Source organism: Aulostomus chinensis, chromosome 9 (assembly GCF_037954235.1).
Source record: "Aulostomus chinensis isolate RoL2024-O1b breed Wild chromosome 9, RoL_Achi_v1.0, whole genome shotgun sequence".
NCBI lineage: Eukaryota > Metazoa > Chordata > Actinopteri > Syngnathiformes > Aulostomidae > Aulostomus > Aulostomus chinensis.
The window spans coordinates 2,849,448-2,871,000 of record NC_141328.1 but is presented as its reverse complement, the minus strand read 5'-3'; the positions used below and the strand labels follow the sequence as shown (position 1 = coordinate 2,871,000).

At 47.1% G+C, this 21,553-nt stretch overlaps 1 protein-coding gene and 1 long non-coding RNA gene across 3 annotated transcripts in view; one reads left to right on the top strand and one right to left on the bottom strand.

The window, feature by feature from the left end:
- The window catches only part of LOC147255405 (nucleolar protein 4-like), a 114,788-nt gene extending 99,124 nt beyond the window's left edge, over positions 1-15,664 (bottom strand). Inside the window, exon 1 of the mRNA XM_086213098.1 lies at positions 14,280-15,664. Coding sequence (XP_086069224.1) covers positions 14,280-14,693 — 414 coding nt within the window. The 5' untranslated portion in view covers positions 14,694-15,664. The remainder of the gene's footprint in view (positions 1-14,279) is intronic.
- On the top strand, positions 15,300-20,066 carry LOC147255404 (uncharacterized). Of its 2 annotated transcripts, none has more exons than XR_015117824.1 (3): positions 15,300-15,421; positions 15,523-15,613; positions 19,632-20,066. It is a non-coding gene; the product is annotated as an uncharacterized LOC147255404 (long non-coding RNA). The 2 variants fall into 2 exon arrangements; XR_015117823.1 differs by lacking the exon at positions 19,632-20,066 and adding an exon at positions 18,738-18,986.
- Positions 20,067-21,553: the final 1,487 nt, after the last annotated feature.

Genomic DNA, 21,553 nt, shown 5'->3' with positions numbered 1-21,553 from the left:
AGGGGTTCACACTCCAGCATGGTTTGATTCCTGAGGACGTAGCAACACGCAGTCCTCGCCGAGGGCCAACTTCCACGCTCTCATTCACAATGCACACAGGTGACCTTCTGGCCTCTTCAAGACCAGAAACATTCTTCGAGTGTGAGTTCTGTTCTGGACACCATCTTTGAGTGAGCACCTGATGGACGGACCACCTGAACACACATACCTCCCCTCACAAGGACCCCGGGGACAACGCCTGTGTGAGGCCTCCCGCGGATGTTACAAACACGCTGCACCTGTCACCCACACACGTAACGCCTCACTACGACCACCCCGACACTCGCTGATGGAGGCACAGAAGCAGTCACTGATGATGCTGCTTCAGGACGAGCGGCAAGCAGCAGCTAAACAGGCCGTGACTCAAGCCTCCATCCTCCCTCCGCTGACCTGCTTCTCTCCTCAGCAGCAGCGACAGCCCACCCCTCCACCCTCATCTCTCCCTCTAGCTGGTGGCCTAGATGCTGCCCAGCCTCCATCTCCAGTCCTTTGCTCCTTTCATCTCTCGTCCTCACTTCCCTCTACAGGTTACAACAACAGCAGGGTGAAAGGAGACACATCCTCCGTCCACAGACTGAAGTCCGGCACGTTCCCTGCATGCTGCTGCTGCTGTACTTACCCAACACTTCACCCAATGCATGTTTTGAATTTCAAGTACTTGAACTATCAGAAACATCGTCTCCCCTGCATCACCTGAATGCAGAACGTGCCAGCCACATTTGTTTGGCGTGAAGCTAACAGGAGCTGACAGCCAACAACAGCACAACAGGCTTAAAGCATCTGTTTACAAGCTCTTCAGTACATCAAGCAGCATCATCCGCGTCCTCGCCATCCAGCTGTACGATCAGTGATGCACAAACACTTTGATTAGATGGAGATAATCGTTCTGGAGGCTTGTCTTTTTAAATTCTGGTAAAGATCCCGCCTTTTTCTCCTGATCCGTATTGAAAATTTGTGGATAATTATCAATATCAGCCAGAATTAACCACTTTATTACGACGATATTTTCGTTTATCCAACTTTGATGATCATAATTCACCCAAGACGTGTCAGAATTTACTGTCAAAGTTTATTTGTAGTTGACGGGACAAATGCAGCCTCAGATTCAGAATCTGCAGGATCTCCAGTTAATCTCTCGGGTCAACAGATAAGAGAGACTTCATCTGATTGTGAAAAATATCAACATTAACTGATATGAAGTTAAAATGTCAGCCTGCTCTAATTCGAGTACTCGACATTTGCATAATCGCGTCAGTGGAGGCTGTCTGCGCGCTCTGCTCCAAGCCTTAATGCTGTTACGTTAATGAGTTTCTGTCTGTCAGCGGGGTGCCTGCTAGAGCGGGGGGACAGGTCCAGTGGTTTTAGGAGGTTTGCTTGAGTCTATCTATGATGTCTGGAATCAGAACCATCTGATGGGATCAAACCTAGTTTAGAGGCACAAAAGTTAAGAACAACACAGTAGAAATAAAAAAAGACATTTTGTGGCTGAAGAGTCGTTTCTGCCGCTGGATGGGATGGAGGATGATGGAGAGGCTGAACATGTTTCTAATGGCGATGATGATGATGATGATGATGATGCCAGTGATAACCGTGAGTTCATTTTGATGATGGTGTTGATTACCAATGCAGACAGTCGCTCAACTCAGAGGAGCAGCGAGCTAATTATCCAGCAGTGTTGGCAGCTGGGCCAACACAGGGGCATTGTGGGAAAGGAAGGAGGATCCTGGGATGGGGGGTGTCACTGGGGAGATGGAGAGAATGGAGGGATGCTCTAGTGAGGGGAGGGTGTGTTTTTCGGAAGGGGGGGGGGTTGGTGAATGTGATAATGAGACAAAGACGAGTGTCCCACAAGAACGAATCCCTGTTGGTCCTCCAGGGACGAGCTGGGTTTGAACCAGCAGGGGGACGAAAACAGGTGAATCCTGCTGAAACAAAGAACTGGTGCGTCTTCAGCCAGAAGCCCCGCCTCCCACCCCCAGTGAGTGTTTGAACAACTCATCCCAGCAGCATCTTTATGCAAGAACAAAACTCCCCTGGATTCTCTCTCAACTCCAAATCCAGACAAAACATTATACTTTTCTTTGAATTGATTGAAAATCAAGTAGGAGTTCCAGTTGTACCATGAACGAGCTGGGAGGGGACCACCTGGCGCAGTCAGCTGAGCCACAACTTCAGTTTACGTGTTTACTTGCAAGTACAGAAAAGAACTGACAGCTTCAGCACCAGTACCTGGTCCACACACACACACACACACACACACACACACACACACACACACACACGGACTATACCGGATCATGACCTTTAGGATTGGTTTTGACCGTTTTGATGTTGTTAGCAGTCAGTCGCTGTTATTTGAAAGGCTAGCTATATGTTGCTGGCTCTTTCTGCACACTGGGAGAACAAAGAATGAGTGTGTGTGTGTGTGTGTGCGGGGGGGGGGTATTCTCACAGCATCACTGATCATCGCTGGCTGACAGACTGAAAGTGTTTTTGGTTCATCAGCTGTCATGACAGTTAACACACATCAGGCTGGTGACACGAGCGCTCATCTCATCAGACGAGACGAGACAGGATGTTGGTCAACGACCCCTTTTCCCAAGACGAGACGATGACGAGACGGCGCCAATGTTCCAAAAACACGAACTAAAACTGTGTTAATGTGCCCTATCGTTGACGAATAAAAACAAGACTAAAAGGTTTAGCATGAAATAAAAACTAAACAAAAACTCCCTCCCCATTTTTGTCTACAAGAGGAAACGTCCAGTCTGGCTGCCATTTGTTGGTGCCAGCAGTTCTTGTATGTCGTCTTGCTGCGCCCCTGCACCTCCAAAACAAAACTGCATGCAAAAACACAGATGATGCGAGAGCTGCAACCATGCTAGGGAGGAAGGAGTGCCAGGACACCTGGTCCCATTTTCAATAAACAGACTCATCACAATGCCTCAGATGGGAATATGCGCGGCAAAAAAATCGCCAGGGAAAAACACCACCAACCTGAAAAGGCATCTAACCCTCAACTACCCAAATATTCAGGTAAGCTACCTGGCACGCGTCTGCATACACTGGTTGCTGCTGTTTGGCCTACAGTAAGGCTGTCCTTTTAAATTTGAATTCTATTCTAATCTGTGTCTGCTCAGCTGTAGGAGTCTGGCTGTCACTCTTAACCGCCAGGGTTTGGGGTTTTTTCAACTTTGTTGGCGTTTCCAAATAAAAAGCATGCAGAACAACGGCATCATTGGTGAATGTGCATTGAATCAACACACACTTTGAGCAAAGTCGCACTGAAGACTCATTCATTCCACTCATTCTATTCAAGATGTTTGTTATCCCAGACATTTCATCAATATTCAGGCTGTCGGACACAAGTCAACAAAAATCATCTCTGAAATAAAATATAGTAAAAGACTAAAATGTTTTGACTAAAACTTGACTAAAATGCCTTGAGTTCTGATTTGTGGGTGACTAAATGTGACCAAGACTAAGACTAAACAGAAAAATGGGTGACAAAATGAGCACGAGGGAACACAGCAGAAGCCAGTGGGGGCTATCTGGGGGTGTTCCCTGTGAGAACCTGAAGCTGGAGAACCAGCTCCGGCTCGTGACGGATGTCCCCAGCAGCTTTGACCTTTAGATGCCATCAATCATTTGAAATACACTTAAAAATTTACCTAAAACTTCCTGTCGCCGCCACGGCAGTAAAGTCACCATTTAGTGAGCTGAGCAGCGTCTTCTGAGTGAACTCATCTGGCAGCAGTTTGTTTCCAAAATGGCTGCCATGATAATACATCCAAACTTTTCCGATTTTGACATCAGCCGCGTGTACAACTGTGACTGACGGCTCTCATTAACGATGCCTGGCTCCTGGTGTTAATAGGACTTTCAGGTGGGAGTGATGAGAAGGTCAGGAGAGGAGGAGGTAGGGGAGGGGGAGGAGGCAGGAAGGTGGAAATTGAAGCCTCGCGGTCTAATTAAGACTGGTGTTAATTTCTTTTCACCATCGCCGCGGCTAAAGGAGTCGTTCACCATGGCAACAGCAGAACGCTGAGGGGGAGGTGAGCCGAGGGCGGCCTGGAAGTATGTAGTACCAAAAATACCAGCACTTTTATAAACCCAGATAAACAAGGCACGTCAAGTCAAGTCAGGTTTATTTGTACGGCGCCAAATCACAACCAAAGTTCTGTCCTGACTCTGTCCAAGCAGGTCCAGCACCTCCCTCCTTCAATGAACCTCCACCCAACAATCCTCCATCAGCAAGCACATCCTGCAACAGCAGCCACCAGAACCTTCCTATTAACAGGCAGGAAGGTGGAGCAGATCCAGGATCAGTGGAAACGGACGTCTGCTTTGACCGGTTGGGGGGAAAACAGAGAAGGAAGGCGGGGCAACAACTGGGGTCCATTTGTATTTTTCCAGAGCAGCTGCTTACTCTACATCTTTGGCCCGAATCAAATTCATGTCTGCTTTTTCAGAGTTTGTCCTGCTGCAAACGTTGCGCTGACACAGGGGCGAAAAGCTAAGAAGTGACTTCCCCGGGGTGATTCGTTTGATGAGGCGCTCTCGGGTGTTCAGCATGCATTGAAATTAATATAAAGTAAACAAACAGGATGTAAAAATGTAGCAGTAAACACAATTAAATAAAATGGGATTTCTCAACACCAAGATAATTTAAGGGAATACAGAAAAGATTCCATTTGTTGTTGTCAAATCAACTATTTTAATGAAGCCTTTCATTTGTTACACCAGCGGGCAAGTTTCTAATCACCTTTAAAACTCACTTTTCTTTGTTCCCTTGCCATGAAACAGCAACACTGCAGTTTCCATGAGACAATGGAGATGTCAGTTTAATCAGTTCTGTGAAAACAACAAGTGTCTCATTATTTTAAAAGACTGTATTTATAGGATGCAGACAGGGTCGTATTTATAGCGGAATCCTCGCGATCATGGCAACCATTTAAATTCACTCCCACCAATTAAGACTCTGAGCACGATCTGTGAAAGAAATCACGTCTGGCTTTTCTTCTTGTACAACCAATTAAAACTAAGTTTGCCATGTAGCTTGTTAGCGCTTCTTTACAAAGTTGGATCAGATTTTTGAAGCTCTGTCTGCTACTTACCAATGACGATATTGACTGGTTTCGAATTGATGGTCAATTTTGCTTCGGAAGGATCCTATCTGAGCAGAGTGAAGCAGAGGTATCTCACTGGCCGTGATTAGTAGCGTCCCAATGCTCCAGCAGCACAGCAAAGGCGGTTCAATGCTTCCTACATTAGCTCCTTTAGCATAGCAAACACTGGAGTATCCTCTCCGACAGATGGGAGACAAATGCTATCCCACAATCCCTTGTGGCAGCAACTTTGAAAGTGAAGCACCACTCCGCTGGTCACCAAACCAATCCATCAGTACAAGCAGCAGCAGGACCCTCGGACATGAGAGCCTCCACCTAAAGCTTTGTTCAGGCGGTTTGATGAAACACACATTATTTATGTTTTAGGTTGATTCACGGGAATCAACAAATGTGAATCCAAGTTCTGTTCACTAGAAGTCGAACAGAAACGTATCGGAAACCAGAAAACAACATGTTGTTGTTTTTTTTTACTCTGAAACATATTTCTTTTCTTTCATCTCTCCGTCTACAGCTTTTCTGCCAGCCAGCGCAATGCATGATGGGACATTAGTGATTGGTTCGCGAGCATCAGCTGTACAGAACTTCACGCACAGCATTGTGGGATAATTCAAGTCAACTTTACAGTTGGTGCCCCGATTTCCCGGCCAGGGACCAGAAGCAGACGGTTTTCAGCGTGATGTTTTCTGTTTTTCTGAAAATGCAGTTTTCGCCTCAACTGAAGGAGATGACTTCTTATGTTTTTACATTCTGTCAGGTATCGTCCTTGGACAGAAAATCGGAACTGGCAGGTCCCACGAACAAAAAAAGCAGCTGATGGTTCTCCTGATGTTGGTTTATATTGTTTTTGTTGACATTTCTTCCTAAATTCCTGCCTCATATTTGTGAACGGACAGTTCAGGATGTGGATCTGACACGATGGCATCCCATCTGCCTCCAGACTGCAGATACGATTAAATAATGTCATGTATGACACACTGACTAACAGCAGTCCAATAACGCAGACTGTTAGCATCTGGATCAAATGACACTAACAGCTATTCCACAGTGACACAAAACAAATGTAGTTGCCATTATGGTCCTTTAATGAAGCTGGAGCTTCATCTTATCGCTGACACACACACGCACGCAGCCACACACACACGCACGCACGCACGCAGCCACACACACACACACACATACACAGTCTCTGGATCCTCAGTAACATAATTACACACAATCCACAAAATACAGCTGCTCCACATGAGGTTCCGACTCACACACACACACACACACACACACACACACACACACACACACACACAAACAATGTGTCTTGAACACAGTGGAGACAATGGAGTGTGTGTGTGTGTGTGTGTGTGTGTGTGTGTGTGTGTGTGTTGCACAAACAAATAGAGGTACAAACAAATCAGGAGCAGCTTTCCAGGGACTGAACAGAATCGTCCTCATGGACGAACACTCAGGTTTCGGTCCTCCTGACGGCCGATGCTGAGTGTTTGGGAGAAAATTAAGACCACACAAGAGGAGAGAGCCTCCTGATGTCTGATTAGGAGACGTCGAGCAGACGAACCCTCATTGGAGCAGGGAGCGGAGTGAAAGCCTGACAAGGACACATGCTAACAGAAAATGCATCAAATCTGCCACAGAAGGACTGGATGGAGAGTGAGTGCGTGTGGAAGTGAAATATTTGAGTCCACCACTGCAGCTCCACACAGGTCCGTGACACTCGCCTCCATTAGAGCAGCCAGAAATCAGGGGGTTCAGACTCAGGGGACTAACTAGCTTCTTTAGCAGTCCTTTAGGGAAGCAACATGCTGCAGGGAGCAGCGCAGCAGTGAGGCAAAGCTCTGCTACTACCTAGCAGCTGCAGCGCAGGTCCAGGCTGCAGCGCAGGTCAAGAGCAGCTGACAGCGGGGGGGTGTTGAAGTGGTTTCTGGGTCAGTGCCCCACCTGCCTGTTTAGAACTGCACCACCTCGCATGAGCAAACAAAACTAAAGCAAAAGTTAAGAGTGAATGATTTTAAAGCAAAGTTCTACTTCCTACTCAAATCCGCTCGTTCTGAGGTCCATGAATGCTGGCGGAAAATCTCCAGTCCAGAGACTTAGACTTCTCTTTATTGATCCCTTTGGGACGGCTCCCTCGAGGGAAATTGAATTTCCAGTTGTAAAAAGAAGATAATACACTTACAAACTAAAGGAGTACATAAAAAAATACAGTACAACATAGACAACCTACTCTTAAGTAAACAATAAACAATATATATAGATTATGAATGTTTAGAGTCAATAACCTTTGATAGACTCAATTTAAATAGACGAAGCAGCGGAGCTAAACTGGCCTGGCGTTCTGCGCGTGTTCCTGCTGCCATTACTAAACCATCAAGTCAAACAACAAACAGCCGAGGGCGAATCACCGTGCTGGGTGAACGCGACACATTTCTGGACGGATGAGGAGATCAATTTCACGCAGTCTCAGTTGATCGTCCTCCGTTTTTCTTGTAGTCTTAGAATTTTAGTTCTTCTTTAGTCCCATTCCAGTTTGATTCGTCCCGCTACAATGACACTAGTCCAATTACATGACCTCACTGACCCAAAAATCTAGCACGCTGCAACTGCGCATGTGAAGACTGATCCACGGTACACGCGGACATAAAGGCTTCACTTAGACCCGTCACACAATAAACCCCCTCCTCTCTACTTATATTCTATTTTTAGGAGAAAAACCTTATAATTGACTTAATACATTTTTTTGTAGTTAAGAAAAATGGCAGCATCTGTATTTCTGTCAAACTCTGGATTGGGACCCAGCAGCCACTGGTTTTACTGGTTCACCAGCAGCTTCAACTTTCCAGACCAGCAGATTGTTATGTCTATTGTCTATTGGCAATGTGGCCGCTGTTTCACCCAAGAGTGTCCCACTCATAACCTCTGGCAAAAAAAAAAAAAAAAAGAAGAGAAAGAAAAGAACAGTTGGTTACTGAGACACACACACACACACACACACACACACACACACACACACACACACACACACACTTCGACTAATTCCTGGCAATTTAGGGTTTTTATAATGACAGAATAAGAGGCTCTTTGAGACAGTAGAGATCACCAAGGCCTGATAGAGTGGCCACCCCAATTAAGACGCCCCTCACCCCGACTCACACACTCCCACCCACTGTTGAGCACAGGCCAGCACTCTTCTAGAGACAGCATGACTGTGTGTGTGTGTGTGTGTGTGTGTGTGTGTGTGTGTCTCCTCCTCTTGTCATGATTCTACATTGGGACAAACTGTCTCTGTTACTGCTAATTGATCTCTCTCTCTCACACACACACACACACACACACACACACACACACACACACACACACACACACCATCCTCCTATGGTCCTGATATCCTCCGATGGTCCCGGAGTCATCTGCTCCGAGGAGCTTTGTATTTGTTCTGGTGCGGCTAAGCTAACCAGCTAACCTCAGTAAGTAATGAGGGAGGCGTCCCAGACAGGCGGCACGGTGGTACAGTGATCAGCACTGTCGCCTCACAGCAACAACGTTCTGCGTTCGAGTCCCGGCTCGGTACGGGATCTTTCTGTGTGGAGTCTCCATGTTCTCCCCGTGCCTGCGTGGGTTCTCTCCGGTACTCCGGCTTCCTCCCACAGTCCAAAGACATGCATGCTGATTGATACTCTAAATTGACCGTAGGTGTGACTGTGAGTGTGAATGGTTGTCTGTCTCTATGTTGGCCCTGCGATGGACTGGCGACCTGTCCAGGGTGAACCCCGCCTCTCGCCTGTTGACGCTGGGACAGGCTCCAGCCCCCCCGCAACCCTTAATACAGTAGGAATAAGCGGAAGACAATGGATGGATGGATGGACGGTGTCCCAGACAAATGAACCCCAGATCAACCTCAAATCACATCCATGTAATCACGCTTATCCCCAGCACACGCCCATATACACCTAAACGGGTAGCACCCACACGTGTGGCCCACTTCCTGGTGCCCCTCCCTCGCTATGGGAAACAACCACCAACTCTGAGTCAGCTAGCTCATAGCAACTTACAGGCTGAAAATGGCAGCTATCATAAAATCAGGTTTGGTTTATTTCGGGGAATACACACCAGATATTATTTCGATATAATGTTGAAATGACACTGTCCTTGTATCCTGGGCTTAGCCCCGCCCATCATGGTTAGGATTGGCCAAAAGAAATTCACGCCAACCCTTTCTCTAGTGTAACCGATGATGACGGATGGATCCAGACATTTCTCAGTGTGCAAGATAAACATCTGGCAATGTGGGATAAGTCCAATAACAACCAGAACCAGAACTGAGCGATGGTCTGCAGTGCCCATGAAAAACAGACATATCACACACACCAAAATGCTAACACGCTAGGATGTCTTGACTCTCGGGTTGTGGTGATGCGTCAGGGGAGAGAAGCAGTGGAGCCCCCACCGTCCAGCTGTAATTGGTGGGTGTCTCATCGTGATGCTGCTCAGGTGGACACAAACAAAACCCCAGTAAGAGCATCTGATCAAGTCTTTGTATCCAACTCCACAGCTCAGGGCTGAAGAGGGCGAGCAGTCATCACACGTATTCTACGCCAGCGTCTAGATAGCAACTCTTATTAGCCCCAAAATACGACGTGCCTCTTCTTCAGTTGGAGCCTCTGATTCCCTGCCACAGAAACTGTGTTCACGCCGTCTGATGGCAGCGGGCCGGATTTGACTAAAACAAAATCAATACATCATCATTATTATAATCAGAGCTGGGACCAAGTTACCCACAGCCACCATTTTACTGGTGACGTGCAGCAGGTGGAGGACGTAACTACCATCATTTCAGCTGAAAAGATGAGAGCCGTCGCTGGCACTGGTCTCATGAAACCAGACAACTCAAGCCTGGCTACTTCTGTGAGTTGCCTGCACGGCTGCTAGCACTCGACCGGGCCGTCCTACAATGCTTGTGCTGCTGGTAGGACGGTGCTCACCACAACACCACCAGTGCGCTGGCATGGCCGTTCGGGTCACAACAACAATGGAACCTATGTTGTGTAATTTTAAGCACCACAAGCACCGTCAGCCACTGGATTCGAACCCTGCACCATCAGCATTAGCAACACTTGCCAGAGCGTCTCCTGAGGTTTACACACGAGCCATCGCTACACTCCATGCACACCCCCATGGTGAAATGAGGGATTTCTTAGGGTTAATGCTCAGAACAACTGAACCGCCATTTTACCGTCAAAACCAGTGAATTTCATTTTTAGATTTTATGCCTATGTTGAATTGTGACAGTGTGAACATCCAATCAGTTGATAAAGCTGTATTTTAATCTCAATCTTAAAAACGTACACAATCAGATGAGGAGGATATCTGACTGATGTGTCACCCTAATGCCGTAAAAACGGAGGAAAAGGTCACTCCTGTAACGCATCGCCCACCGTTAGCGTTAGCGCATGCTTGCACCGCTGACGCATTTGCATTTATTCTTAAGGGTTTGCCCTGGAGAGACTTAAAAAAGATCCAAGTAAAAAGCAGGTGATTAAGTATCTCATCAGCCAAAAGGCCAAGGAGGAGATGGCTGCTGTCCTTGTTAATTTAACTTATTAATATTCCATGTTTAGCTTCCATCCATCCTGGCTAATAACAAGCTATTACGTGTCTCACCTGAGTGTTTTATCATTTCTAATTAATTCATTTGCTCTAACAGCCCCCGGGAGAGTGACAGCTCCTGTATGTTATGTAATGAAATCTCTGCATCTTCCCGTTTTTATCCTCGCTCTAAAATGTTTGTCTGACACACACACACACACACACACACACACACACGCCGGCTGTGTTTTGCTGTCAGTGCATAAACACAATCAATGTCTGATCAGCTGTTGCTACACTCGGGTCATACCCGTCTCAGCACGGCGCCGGCAGGAAGCAAGCAGGTTGCTGATGGCAGCCTTAAACACAGCACTCGCCGCCTGCCTCGCACACATCCAGCCAGCGTTCTCTCACCTCTTCTCAACAGGTAGGAGGTCACAAAAAGTGACGTTGTGCACTGGGATGCTAAGGGTTGAAAGAAACGCGCCGACAGTTCAGAGAAGCGCCGCACTGGTTCTCCTGCCTGCAGCCTTTCACATCATCCGATGCGCATTTCCTGCGTCGCTACAGAAGACCAGACACTTACAACTGAGCTGATGTTCCTTCAGGTACGACTGATGCAGAGGACGGGACCGAAGTGAAGCACCAAGCAACCGTTATCAAGAGAGAGAAAAAAAAATTAACACAAATCAATCAATCAATTAAAATGTATTCCAAAGCGATTGAGCCAGTTCAAGCACCATCATTCCAGTCAGCGGATGAGGTCAGCATTCCTGATATTCCGGATCTGATATCCCATCTCTACATCAAATACCTAAACATAAATCACACAAACTCAGTATTGACTGATTTTTGTGTCATAACAATCAGGGATCAGCTGATTATCGGCTCAGATATTCACCAGTTTTCATATTATTGTCCATTTATCAGCTGGACTTTTTCCTTTTCTCTCTTTGTTTTTTTCCCCTCAGTAAAGTACCGGAAAGGAAAAACAACAGCTAAGCATTGTTCTGACTAAAGTCTGCAATATTTGGTTTAGCAGATTCAATTTTTCATTTGATTCAGTGGAAGCCTGCAGGGAAACACTCACACACAAAAAGTTTATTACCAACACTTTGTTTATTTTTTATTTTTCAGCGCGTTCAAAGTTTAATGCACTCATTTTTTTGGTGATCATTAACTTTCCACTGAATCCGTGAGTTTAAAGGTGGTAACTGCTGGGGCTGCATTGCTGTAAACTGTTAATACTTTAATCAATATTTATTGCAAGTGGATATCGGCCACAAGTATCAATTATCAGCCTCCTTGACGTCCTCATAATGAGCATGAATCACCATATCAGTCCACGTCTAGGGACCCTTACAGTGATCAGTCACTCTGAATGGAAAATCCTCGCGAATCTCCAGACCCGTGGTGTTACAGGAACGTCACCAGAAACCAGCCAAGAACCTCAGTCAGCAAGCATTTTTGACATTTGCTCCTCCAGACTACACAAAATAACCAAGACAGTATTTGTGGAAAGTGTTGCGTAGTTTTAAATCTCCTCCTCTAAAGAGACGGAGACGTCTGGACAAACTATTCGACTAACTCCGTCTGCATCAAGTCACAGCTGTAAACCCTCCTCCCAGGAATCGAGGGCGGGTGAGGGCATTCACCATGGAGGGTATTCCTCATCTTCCTAACAGCGTCTGGTCATGTTTGGAAGTAGAAGACGTACACAGACACACACTCAGTACAACGGGAGAGACGTCTCTGCCACGGCAGTCTAAACAGGCCGGCGCTCCGATACTGAACAGACTCAACAGTCCCGCTGCTGCCAGGAGACACCGCCAGAGAGAGAATTCCCAGTCCTCCCGCAATATTCCTCACGTTAACCTAAATAAGAAGCGATATGGGACAGGGTGGAATTAATCCAGTGGTAACCATGCCAACCAACACCTAAACCCAACCTACATCTCCTGCCTCGTTTCACCATTTTAACAAGATAATTGTTGACTTAATTAAACTCAGTTTAGGGACTTTGGGAGTTACTGAGAAATCTTTGTATTCGTGCATCGTCCCGCACCAGCAACCATCAACAAGTGCCCCCCCCCCGGTTGAAAATAACATGGACGGCAGAGGTGAATGAAGAAAGACGTGGAGTACATGACAACACATTTCTCCAGCTTGTGTCCAGAAAAGAGAGGACCCACCAAAAACATTCCTAGAATGGGAATGACCTGCAGAGCTGAAACACTCACTCCAGCTGAAACTATGAGAGGCCATGTGCCGTCACCTGACAGCAAGCTGGTATCAGCAGCTAGCTTTAACTTAGCTTTAAGCATTCATGTTGGCGGTTCTCTACTTTGGTGTTCTGACAATTGTACATTTTGCCAGTCACACCCACAGAAAAAATAAAAAGAACTCAGGCTACAACAATGTGAATAATTGTGCACCGTCGTCTTACAGGCCTACTGAAAAGCGGTAGCCACTAATGTCAGTTGAGCTAGCGGTTAGCAAATAATGTTAGCAGCGAGCCATCACGGGAGCAGCTTGTCAGTAGTTTGTAGTTGCTATCCTACTTCTCATGTAGAGTTCTTACCACAGTTCATGCTAGTCATATTTAGCATTAGCCCTGGGAGTAGCATTAGCTTTCCCTTCCTTTGCTTGTGAGCGACCTCTGTTTTACAGACACTTGAACGCCTAAAAAGTCCCAAGCATTGTATTTATTTACATATCAAACGAGAGATTGTCATGTTGTCCTCAGTAACAACCCACTGACGGGACAAGAGGGAACCAGACGGACAAAAAGGCTAACTTGTTTCCCGATTTTAGGGCTCATTTCTGTGCCGCTCTAAACTGATACTGAAATGAATAACAGAACTGAAACACCAATTTAAGCATTTTTGTGTGCACTACTGCTACATACTGAACTGTGTTTACATGGATGGCAATAATCTGACTGCTGACATTTTCCGTGTGATGGTCTGAAAAATTAGTTGCGCAATACTTGGTTGTATGTCCATGCGTGTTCCTTTGTTTGTATGATGAGGAGGTTTGTTTGGTGCCACTACAGTTGCCTCATGACGCTGTGTCCTCTTCTACTGGAGTGGAGGATGGGAGAATTAGTGCGCCATCTACTGTTTATCACCATGAACAACTAATATTCGCATAACAGTAGAGGATGGAAATGTACATTCATTTGAATTTCTTTGCCAGACTTCTAAATAATGTCTATTTATAACGCTTATGATACATTTACATGAAAATCCTTGCAGTATCTTTACTTACCAACCTTGGGTAAATAGTGCCCGCCTGACATGAACCCTCACCACCCACCCCCCATTAAACGAGCCAAGGACCGCCACTGGAGAACAGGTGCGTGTAGCTGGTGGCACCGAGCCAGAGAAAGTTTCAGGCTCCACGCAAACACATCTCATTTCCTTAGGCAAATAAAGGATAGCTTTAACCCGACATGACAACGGGACACACACACACACACACACACGGTGTCAAAGTGAAAGAGGAAGATGCACCAACCGTCGCCTTGATGGGGACGTACAGCACCGGTCTGTCCGGGGCTCCGTTCTTGCTGTCCTGCAGCGTCCCGACCTGGAAGCCCTTGGACTTCACCCAAAACTTAAACTTGGCGTTGATGTGGTTGCTGCTCTTCTCGTGGAGGAACACGCCGTTGCTGTTCTCCTCGTCCCCCTGGAGCAGCGTCTGCAGGATTTTGTTGTATTTACGCCGGGTCACGGTCTTGGTCTTGCCAGAGTCCCCGTACGTCCGCAGGCACCAGTCCTGAAATTCACCGAAGATCTCCGCCCCTCCGCCGGCCGTCTCAGACACCGGATCCCCGCTGCTGTAGCCGCTGGGACTCCGGCTCCTCTGCTGGTTCTGGTGGCTGTTGGGGGTCACCACGTCCCCCACGCTGCTGGCTTTTCTCGATGTCATGATAGGTTATGATGAACGGAAAAGACCGGTTCAGCTGACACACACACACACACACACACAAAAAAAAGACAACAAAAAACAACCACCCTTTGGCTCTGTCTCTTTCGGGGGGGGGGGGGGGGGGGTGTGAACCTAAACCAGTGTTTTAAAATAAAATTCTTCAAATCCCCTTCAAATGAGCGCCATTCTCCAGGAACAACAGCCCCCTCCTCAAAGTCCCGTTCGCTCGTCCAATTAACGTCTCCAACGGAGCCGCTCCGGTGCCTCTTCCCCGCTGCTGTGGCGCACCGGCGGGCAAGACAGCGACGGACGGACCCGGGGAACAAGCGCTCCTCTTCGGATACACCAACCAACCGGCCAAATGTGAAGCGCCAGCCGGTGTGGATGTTAGTTTGAGAAGCGGTTATGACAGAAGGATGACCCGGAGGAGGGAGGCAGGAGGCGGTGGGAGGGAGGCCGGGGCGGGCGGGGAGGTCTGGAGCGGTGTGCCCTCCTCAGACACACCTGTTAGCAGCATGGGTCGGTCGGCCTGTCCCAAGGGGGGGGGGGGGGGGGGATGTAGGTCAACGCCTCCCCTCTTCTATCACCTCCTCTTCCTCCTCCGATGGGGAAACACGGAGAAGAAGAAGAAGAAGGAGGAGGAGGAGAAGAAAAAAAAACGTTAGCCGCAGATCTTCTTTACTCACGAGTTAAAAATTAAGAAAAACAACAACAGATTTTCCGGTTTGGTGGGTTTGCATCCTGAATGAACGGAGTGATGGATCCGTTCATGCCATTAAAAAAAGAGCCAAAGCGTTAATTGTTCGGTCTCTTCCTCCTCCGGTTTCAGGCTTGGGAACCGGACACCTGTTTGAGTCCCGTTTCGCTCTCCTCTTAAAGCGCAACGGCTGGAATCACGACCCCCTCAAATCAACGAGCAGGTAGCTGCGACACGTCAGCCGGGCTGGTTAACCCGGGACACACACACACACACACACACTGGAGATGGAGCATGAAAGCAGGAAGTGTCCAAAAACCACCAGCGCCATGCTCCCCCACATGGGCCGGTAGATGTCAAACACACAGGCAGATAGAACCTGAAAACGCCCTTTAAGAGACGCACAAACATGTATTTTAATTGATAAAAATCATAATGTATCCGACATGGGGTTTTGCAGAATTTTCCAGAATGTATGCAAATTTTTTTTAATTTTTTTTTTAAAAAGGAAAAAAAAAATCACTAGCTTCGTCATTGGTGTTAAGATCCCCTCCGAACATGTACTCATGTACACAAAAATACTCTTAAATACTCTGTTGCAAAGGTTTTCAGGTGAAGGAATATTCATGCGGAGGAGCAGAGATGCAGTCCTTAGGAGTGTATTTCACCGTTCTTCCGTCTTTCCAAGAGAAACTAATAAATGATATATAAAGGGTTTGGTGGCTGAAGTTGTATGAACAGCAACGTTAGACCTGCTTGGCCAAACCTGGACTGTAACCACATCTATTTGTGATGTCACAAATCCAGCTCCTCTTTACCGATTACTGAGCTCAGCGGTTAGCTTAGCACGATGAATGCCGTTGGTTGGGAAGCTGTTGTTAGCGTATCCTTGTTAGCTAGTGCCAGCGAGCAACGTGGTGCGGTGAGAAGTTTGAGAATGTCAAGTGAAGGCAGCAGGGGGTTTCACACATTTGTGAAATCTGTTTATGCGATGAATTCCTGTTCTGAGGCAGATGCGACAAGTTAGCAACAACTTTAGCGATGGCAGACTCAATTCGGCGTGGCAGGTTTGGGGGAAGAACTCTTAATATCCATCATTTGAAGTGTCGGGCTAGCAGACAAAGACCCTCGTCTCCTCTCTGGTGCACAAGCGAGCTTCAGACCCCAGCAGCGGACAGCCGACTACTAGTTAGCTTAGCTACAACGAATGCTAGCAACAGACCATGGTAGCGTACTGCTCAACAGTCAAATACATGTTCCTGTGAGATGGTTTGTACTCGCATTAACAGCGATAGAGTCTTGGGCCAAGTGGGGAAAAAAAATGTTCTCGTATCAGATACGTACTTGGATCTACGTCGGACTGCCTCCGCCTCCCTTCCACGGCCTTCAGTTCCTCCTCTGGGTTTATTCTGGTTCAGCTATGATCAGGATCAGGGTCTTGGTTTGTCCAAAAGTAAGCCTCCCCATCCTCTCTTACAAAGTTGACCATGTTAAGGAGCAGCAGAAGCTTTGTTTTGCTGACCAAAGTTAGCATAGGACTTTTGAGGTGCAGCTTCAAATCACTGCACCTGGTCAGGAAAGTAGTTCCGGCTCTGTATCTGACTCTAAAATAAAAACATCTTGTAATTTTCATCAGTTTTTTCATGGCAAATGTTTACGGCGCTAGTTCTGTTAACGCAGGCCAAGACTGTTTTGGACTGAGGTGTATTTGATCAATTTTTAGAAGTCTTTTACTGCTTCTACTGCCCCTCTGTTGCCAACCATTGCAGCTAAGCTAACTAGCTGTCGGCCCTCCGATGGGTTTTTGGAGCTCGGTCAATGCTCGGGAGAAGAGAGATGGGTCTTTGTCTGCCTTTCTGACACTAAAAATGTGGGCCTTTTCTTTTAAAGTAATATGGCACTCAAAAGGTGTATTTAGCTCGAAGCTAAAGGAGACTGATGGCTAATAACAGCAAACATGTCCACAAACGTCTGTTGACAAACTCTCAAACGCATCATCAGGTGTAAACCACGTTTTCTCTATCCAGGCGTAATGAACCCATGTGATCAAATATACATCTGACTGGATCTTTGTCCAGTTTGATGTCTCTATAAAGAGGTTTTTTTTTTTTATTCAATTACTGTGCCAAAAAATATTTGTCCCAGCATGTCTTACACCATAGTTCCACATTTGAGCAGTTTCATCTGTCAGATTGTGATCCCCCCTCCCCACAACACAAGTGGCCTCCAGCTTTGTCTAAAAAGAAAATACAGACAGAGTGTGTCAGGCTGTAATTATTCAAAGTGAGCATGGTGGGCTGGATTGATGTTTTTCACATGTTTCATGTCTAGTTATTCCGTTAAGTCTGTCGGTGCCATGCGTTTCATCTGGATGCAAAACAAATTACCCGCGGGAACTCGAAGGTGAAAGTACAAGATGCCTGTTAAGAATAATGAGTTGTTTACACTGAGCATGAACCAAGATGGCCGTTTCAAGTCGCCGTTTTCTTTACAGGCAGCGATCAACTTCTTTACACCACTGTGTATCTCACAGCAGGATCTCCAGATTTAATTTCCCAGCAGCGCCGAGGTTCGGAGATCTTCCAGGAAAAAGGCAACATGTTTCTTCAAAAGAAATTTAATCATCAGAAGTTTCTCAATGTAGCGTTGCCACGGTGATAAACCGAACCGAATGAACTGAAGAGTGAACCACCTTTGTGAAACTGAAGACCCAGAGTCTGAAGTTACCTGAGCTGTGATGTCCCGACGTCTGCTGTCCCCTGAATGCAGCATAAGCCTCTCTTCCCTAAGAGAATCCCACAATGGTTTAACAGGGCTGTGACGTGTTGTTTTTTTTCCCCCACAGTACCGTATCAATACACCGGCTGTAGTTATCAGTGTCGTTTCACAATGTGTCGTGATGAAAACTTTAAACTGGCATGGAGGCGGCCGTCTGCCTCGACCGGTTGAGCGAAAGAGAACAGGAAGGAGAGAGAGGGAGACGAGAGCTGCATTTACTGTGTTGAGTAACATCGAACAACTGTGCAACTCTGCAAATTTCATTCAAATAAATTAGAATTCCATTTTTGAAGGAAACAGTTTTGACTCAGTCAGTCTGACGGGGGACTCGTAGGGAGACCTACATGTTATTTGCTCACCCAGGGGGGACACAGCTCTCTTTTGGAGCAATCGCGACCCAGGACACGTGAGGCGTATCGTGAACTCTTTATGAGCTGAGGCCATCAACGTGTCTTTTCTAATATTTGCTTGGATCTCATCCACACACTCCTGTGTGGTTTTCACTCTCAACTGTAGCCGGCTTGTTTCTGAGCAGTGTCGTTATATTTGTGTCTGTATCTCATCTGTAGGCCTCTGGCTTTCCCCGGAGGAATAAGACGATGGAGGGGAGCAAAAAAAAAAAAAAAAGGAGAAACTCAACCAAGAGGATGAAAATAACCGTCCACCATGGGAAGTGAAAGTGTGTTTCAAAACACACTCGTCTCCCCCGCCGCTCTGCTTGCTGTCTTGTTGTCCGGGAGGCCAACGGTCATCAAGCAGGTGGAGGGAAACCCCACTGGTGACAAACCTTTTAAGAAGCTGTTAGAAAGAGCATTGGAAATCCAATTTAGTCGCCATTAACATGTTGCTAACATGCTTTTAAATGATCTCTTAGAAGTTGTTTTATAATTAAAGGAGTGAAAAGTCTCACTTGCTGCCCCCCCCCCCCCACACACACACACACACACACGCACACACACATTTCTCATGTGTTGTCATTGCTGATCAGTGCTGATGAAATATTTACGATGGTGAAGGTTTGGGTTCGGTTTAGGTTGGGATTCTGATCAGCAGGTTTATGAGGCTCAAAGGACAATGGTGTCATTTAGAAGACAATCATACGCTCACATTGGTAAACAGGAAGTAAACAGCCTCTACTGTTGCAACAGCTGTCAGAAACATGTGAGCCAGAAACCATCTGGACTCATGCTTCCTAGTGAAGCAAGGACTCCAGACTTGAGGACTTGAGACTTGCTGGACAAACACTGAGACCAGTGACAGAGAATATTTACATTTTTCTTCTTTTGTTTTTCCAAGTTGCTTTCGTAATTTTGAATCACGATTGGCTGATTTAAGTGCAAACAGCGCCTCCATGATGGAGGGTTGGAGTGGCAACGTGAAGCTCAGGCTGTTTGGATCAACGACATATTTGACTTTTTCCCTTGTTGGTTGACATGTTTTGTTTTTGTTCTCCTGCTCCCAAGTCTGACTGACAAAATGTCCAACCACCAAGAGTGCAACGACTCGTGGACCTCGTTTGGTGAGGCGTGGCTTCCAGAAGAGTCAAATCCTTGTGTTGCCTCCGATGAAGAGATGAAAAGAGACGACCACCCAGACCCGTCCTCCTGCTGCATCCATGGAAGGAAACAGTCCTCACACTGACCCAGCAACAGCCAAACAATACCCCCGGCAACACACACACACACACACACACACACTCACACACACTGCCGTACAACTCTCATAATCACAAAAACATACACAGTGTGTATGCATGAGCTGACACATGTGCCAGGGTATGAGGAAGTGGGTTGATGCACATATATGTGAATGCTCTTGTCACACACACACATACACGCGCACGCACGCACACACACACTCAGGACCCTTCTCGGCTTGCTGGATCTCCCGGTTGCCATGGTGCCAGTCAGCTGGAGGGAGTGTGAGTGGGTGTTGAGGACGAGGTCTGCTGCTGACTCCTGGCTGGGACACACACACACACACACACACACACACACACACACACTCACACACACACACACACATATAGAGCTAATATATGCAGATATATGAACAAACATGAATGTTCAAACATGCATGCTAATACAAGTGGGCTGCCCCATGCAGGAACCCACTCGTTGCACAGACACACATCTAAAGGACACACTAAATCAGACTGGAGGCTAATGGGCATAAAAACACACACATTCACCCAGCACACATAGGAAACATAAGAACACACACACACACACACAAACATACACACATACACACACACACACACACGAGGATGTCCACCAATGAACATAAGAAACAGCAGAGACATGTTTGTAGGTGGACAAAGCCTGAAGAGGGAATGTGGAGCACTGCTGGCTGCTGGATGACTGGCTGCTGGATGACTGGCTGCTGGCTGATCGGATGACTGGATGACTGACTGAATGGCTGCTGGATGACTGGCTGCTGGATGACTGGCTGACTGACTGAGTGGCTGCTGGATGACTGGCTGACTGACTGAGTGGCTGCTGGCTGATCGGATGACTGGCTGACTGACTGAGTGGCTGCTGGATGACTGGATGACTGGCGGCTGGCTGAGTCTCTGAGTAAGACTGGAACCAGTTAGTGAGGGGTTGCAGTCGGAGATGGCGGGCGTCCCCCTGGTCAAGTTCTACTTTCGGGATCATTTATTGTTGCTCCTCTCACGTCTCCGGAGTCCCAACGACTGTCCTGAAGCATTTGGTGTTTTAGACTTTTGAAGAGTAAAAACTGCACAGGTCCCCAAAGACGGCCGCATCTGCACATGAGCTCTTAGAACAAATCCCCTCTCGACGCGTCTCAGGGACTTCTGATGACCAGCATCCTCCTCCTCTCCACCTGAGCCTGGGGGCCTGCGCTTCTCTTTGCAAACCTCCCCCCTGATCAGTCCAGGATGTTTCAGCATAAATCTATTAAGTGTGCCTGACTCAAGGTAGCTTTTCATTTACGTGGAGTTCTCCACCGAATGAACTCGTGCTTCACTTCGCTGGACACTGATCTTTGGTCCTGGACTGATTCAGCCATGTTCACCTCTCCTGGTCTTCGGTTCAGGTCCCTTGGTCATTTGCATCTTCACGCCATGAAGTCGTACGCAGCGGTCCTCAGAGGATAGACAAACCGCGTGCACACACACATACACACACACCCCAACCATCTGGTTGTGTTCACGTGAGCTGTGTGTGTGTGTGTGTGTGTGTGTGTGTGTGTGTGTGTGTGTGTGTGTGTGTGTGTGTGTGTGTGTGTGTGTGTGTGTGGTTGTTCCTCTCTCTCCCTACACATCTCACCTGGGTAGCCCACACATCTTTCTGAAATAACATCAACTCCCGTTTATGAACCTCCAACAGGAGAAGTGAGGAGGAATGAATGGGTGAAG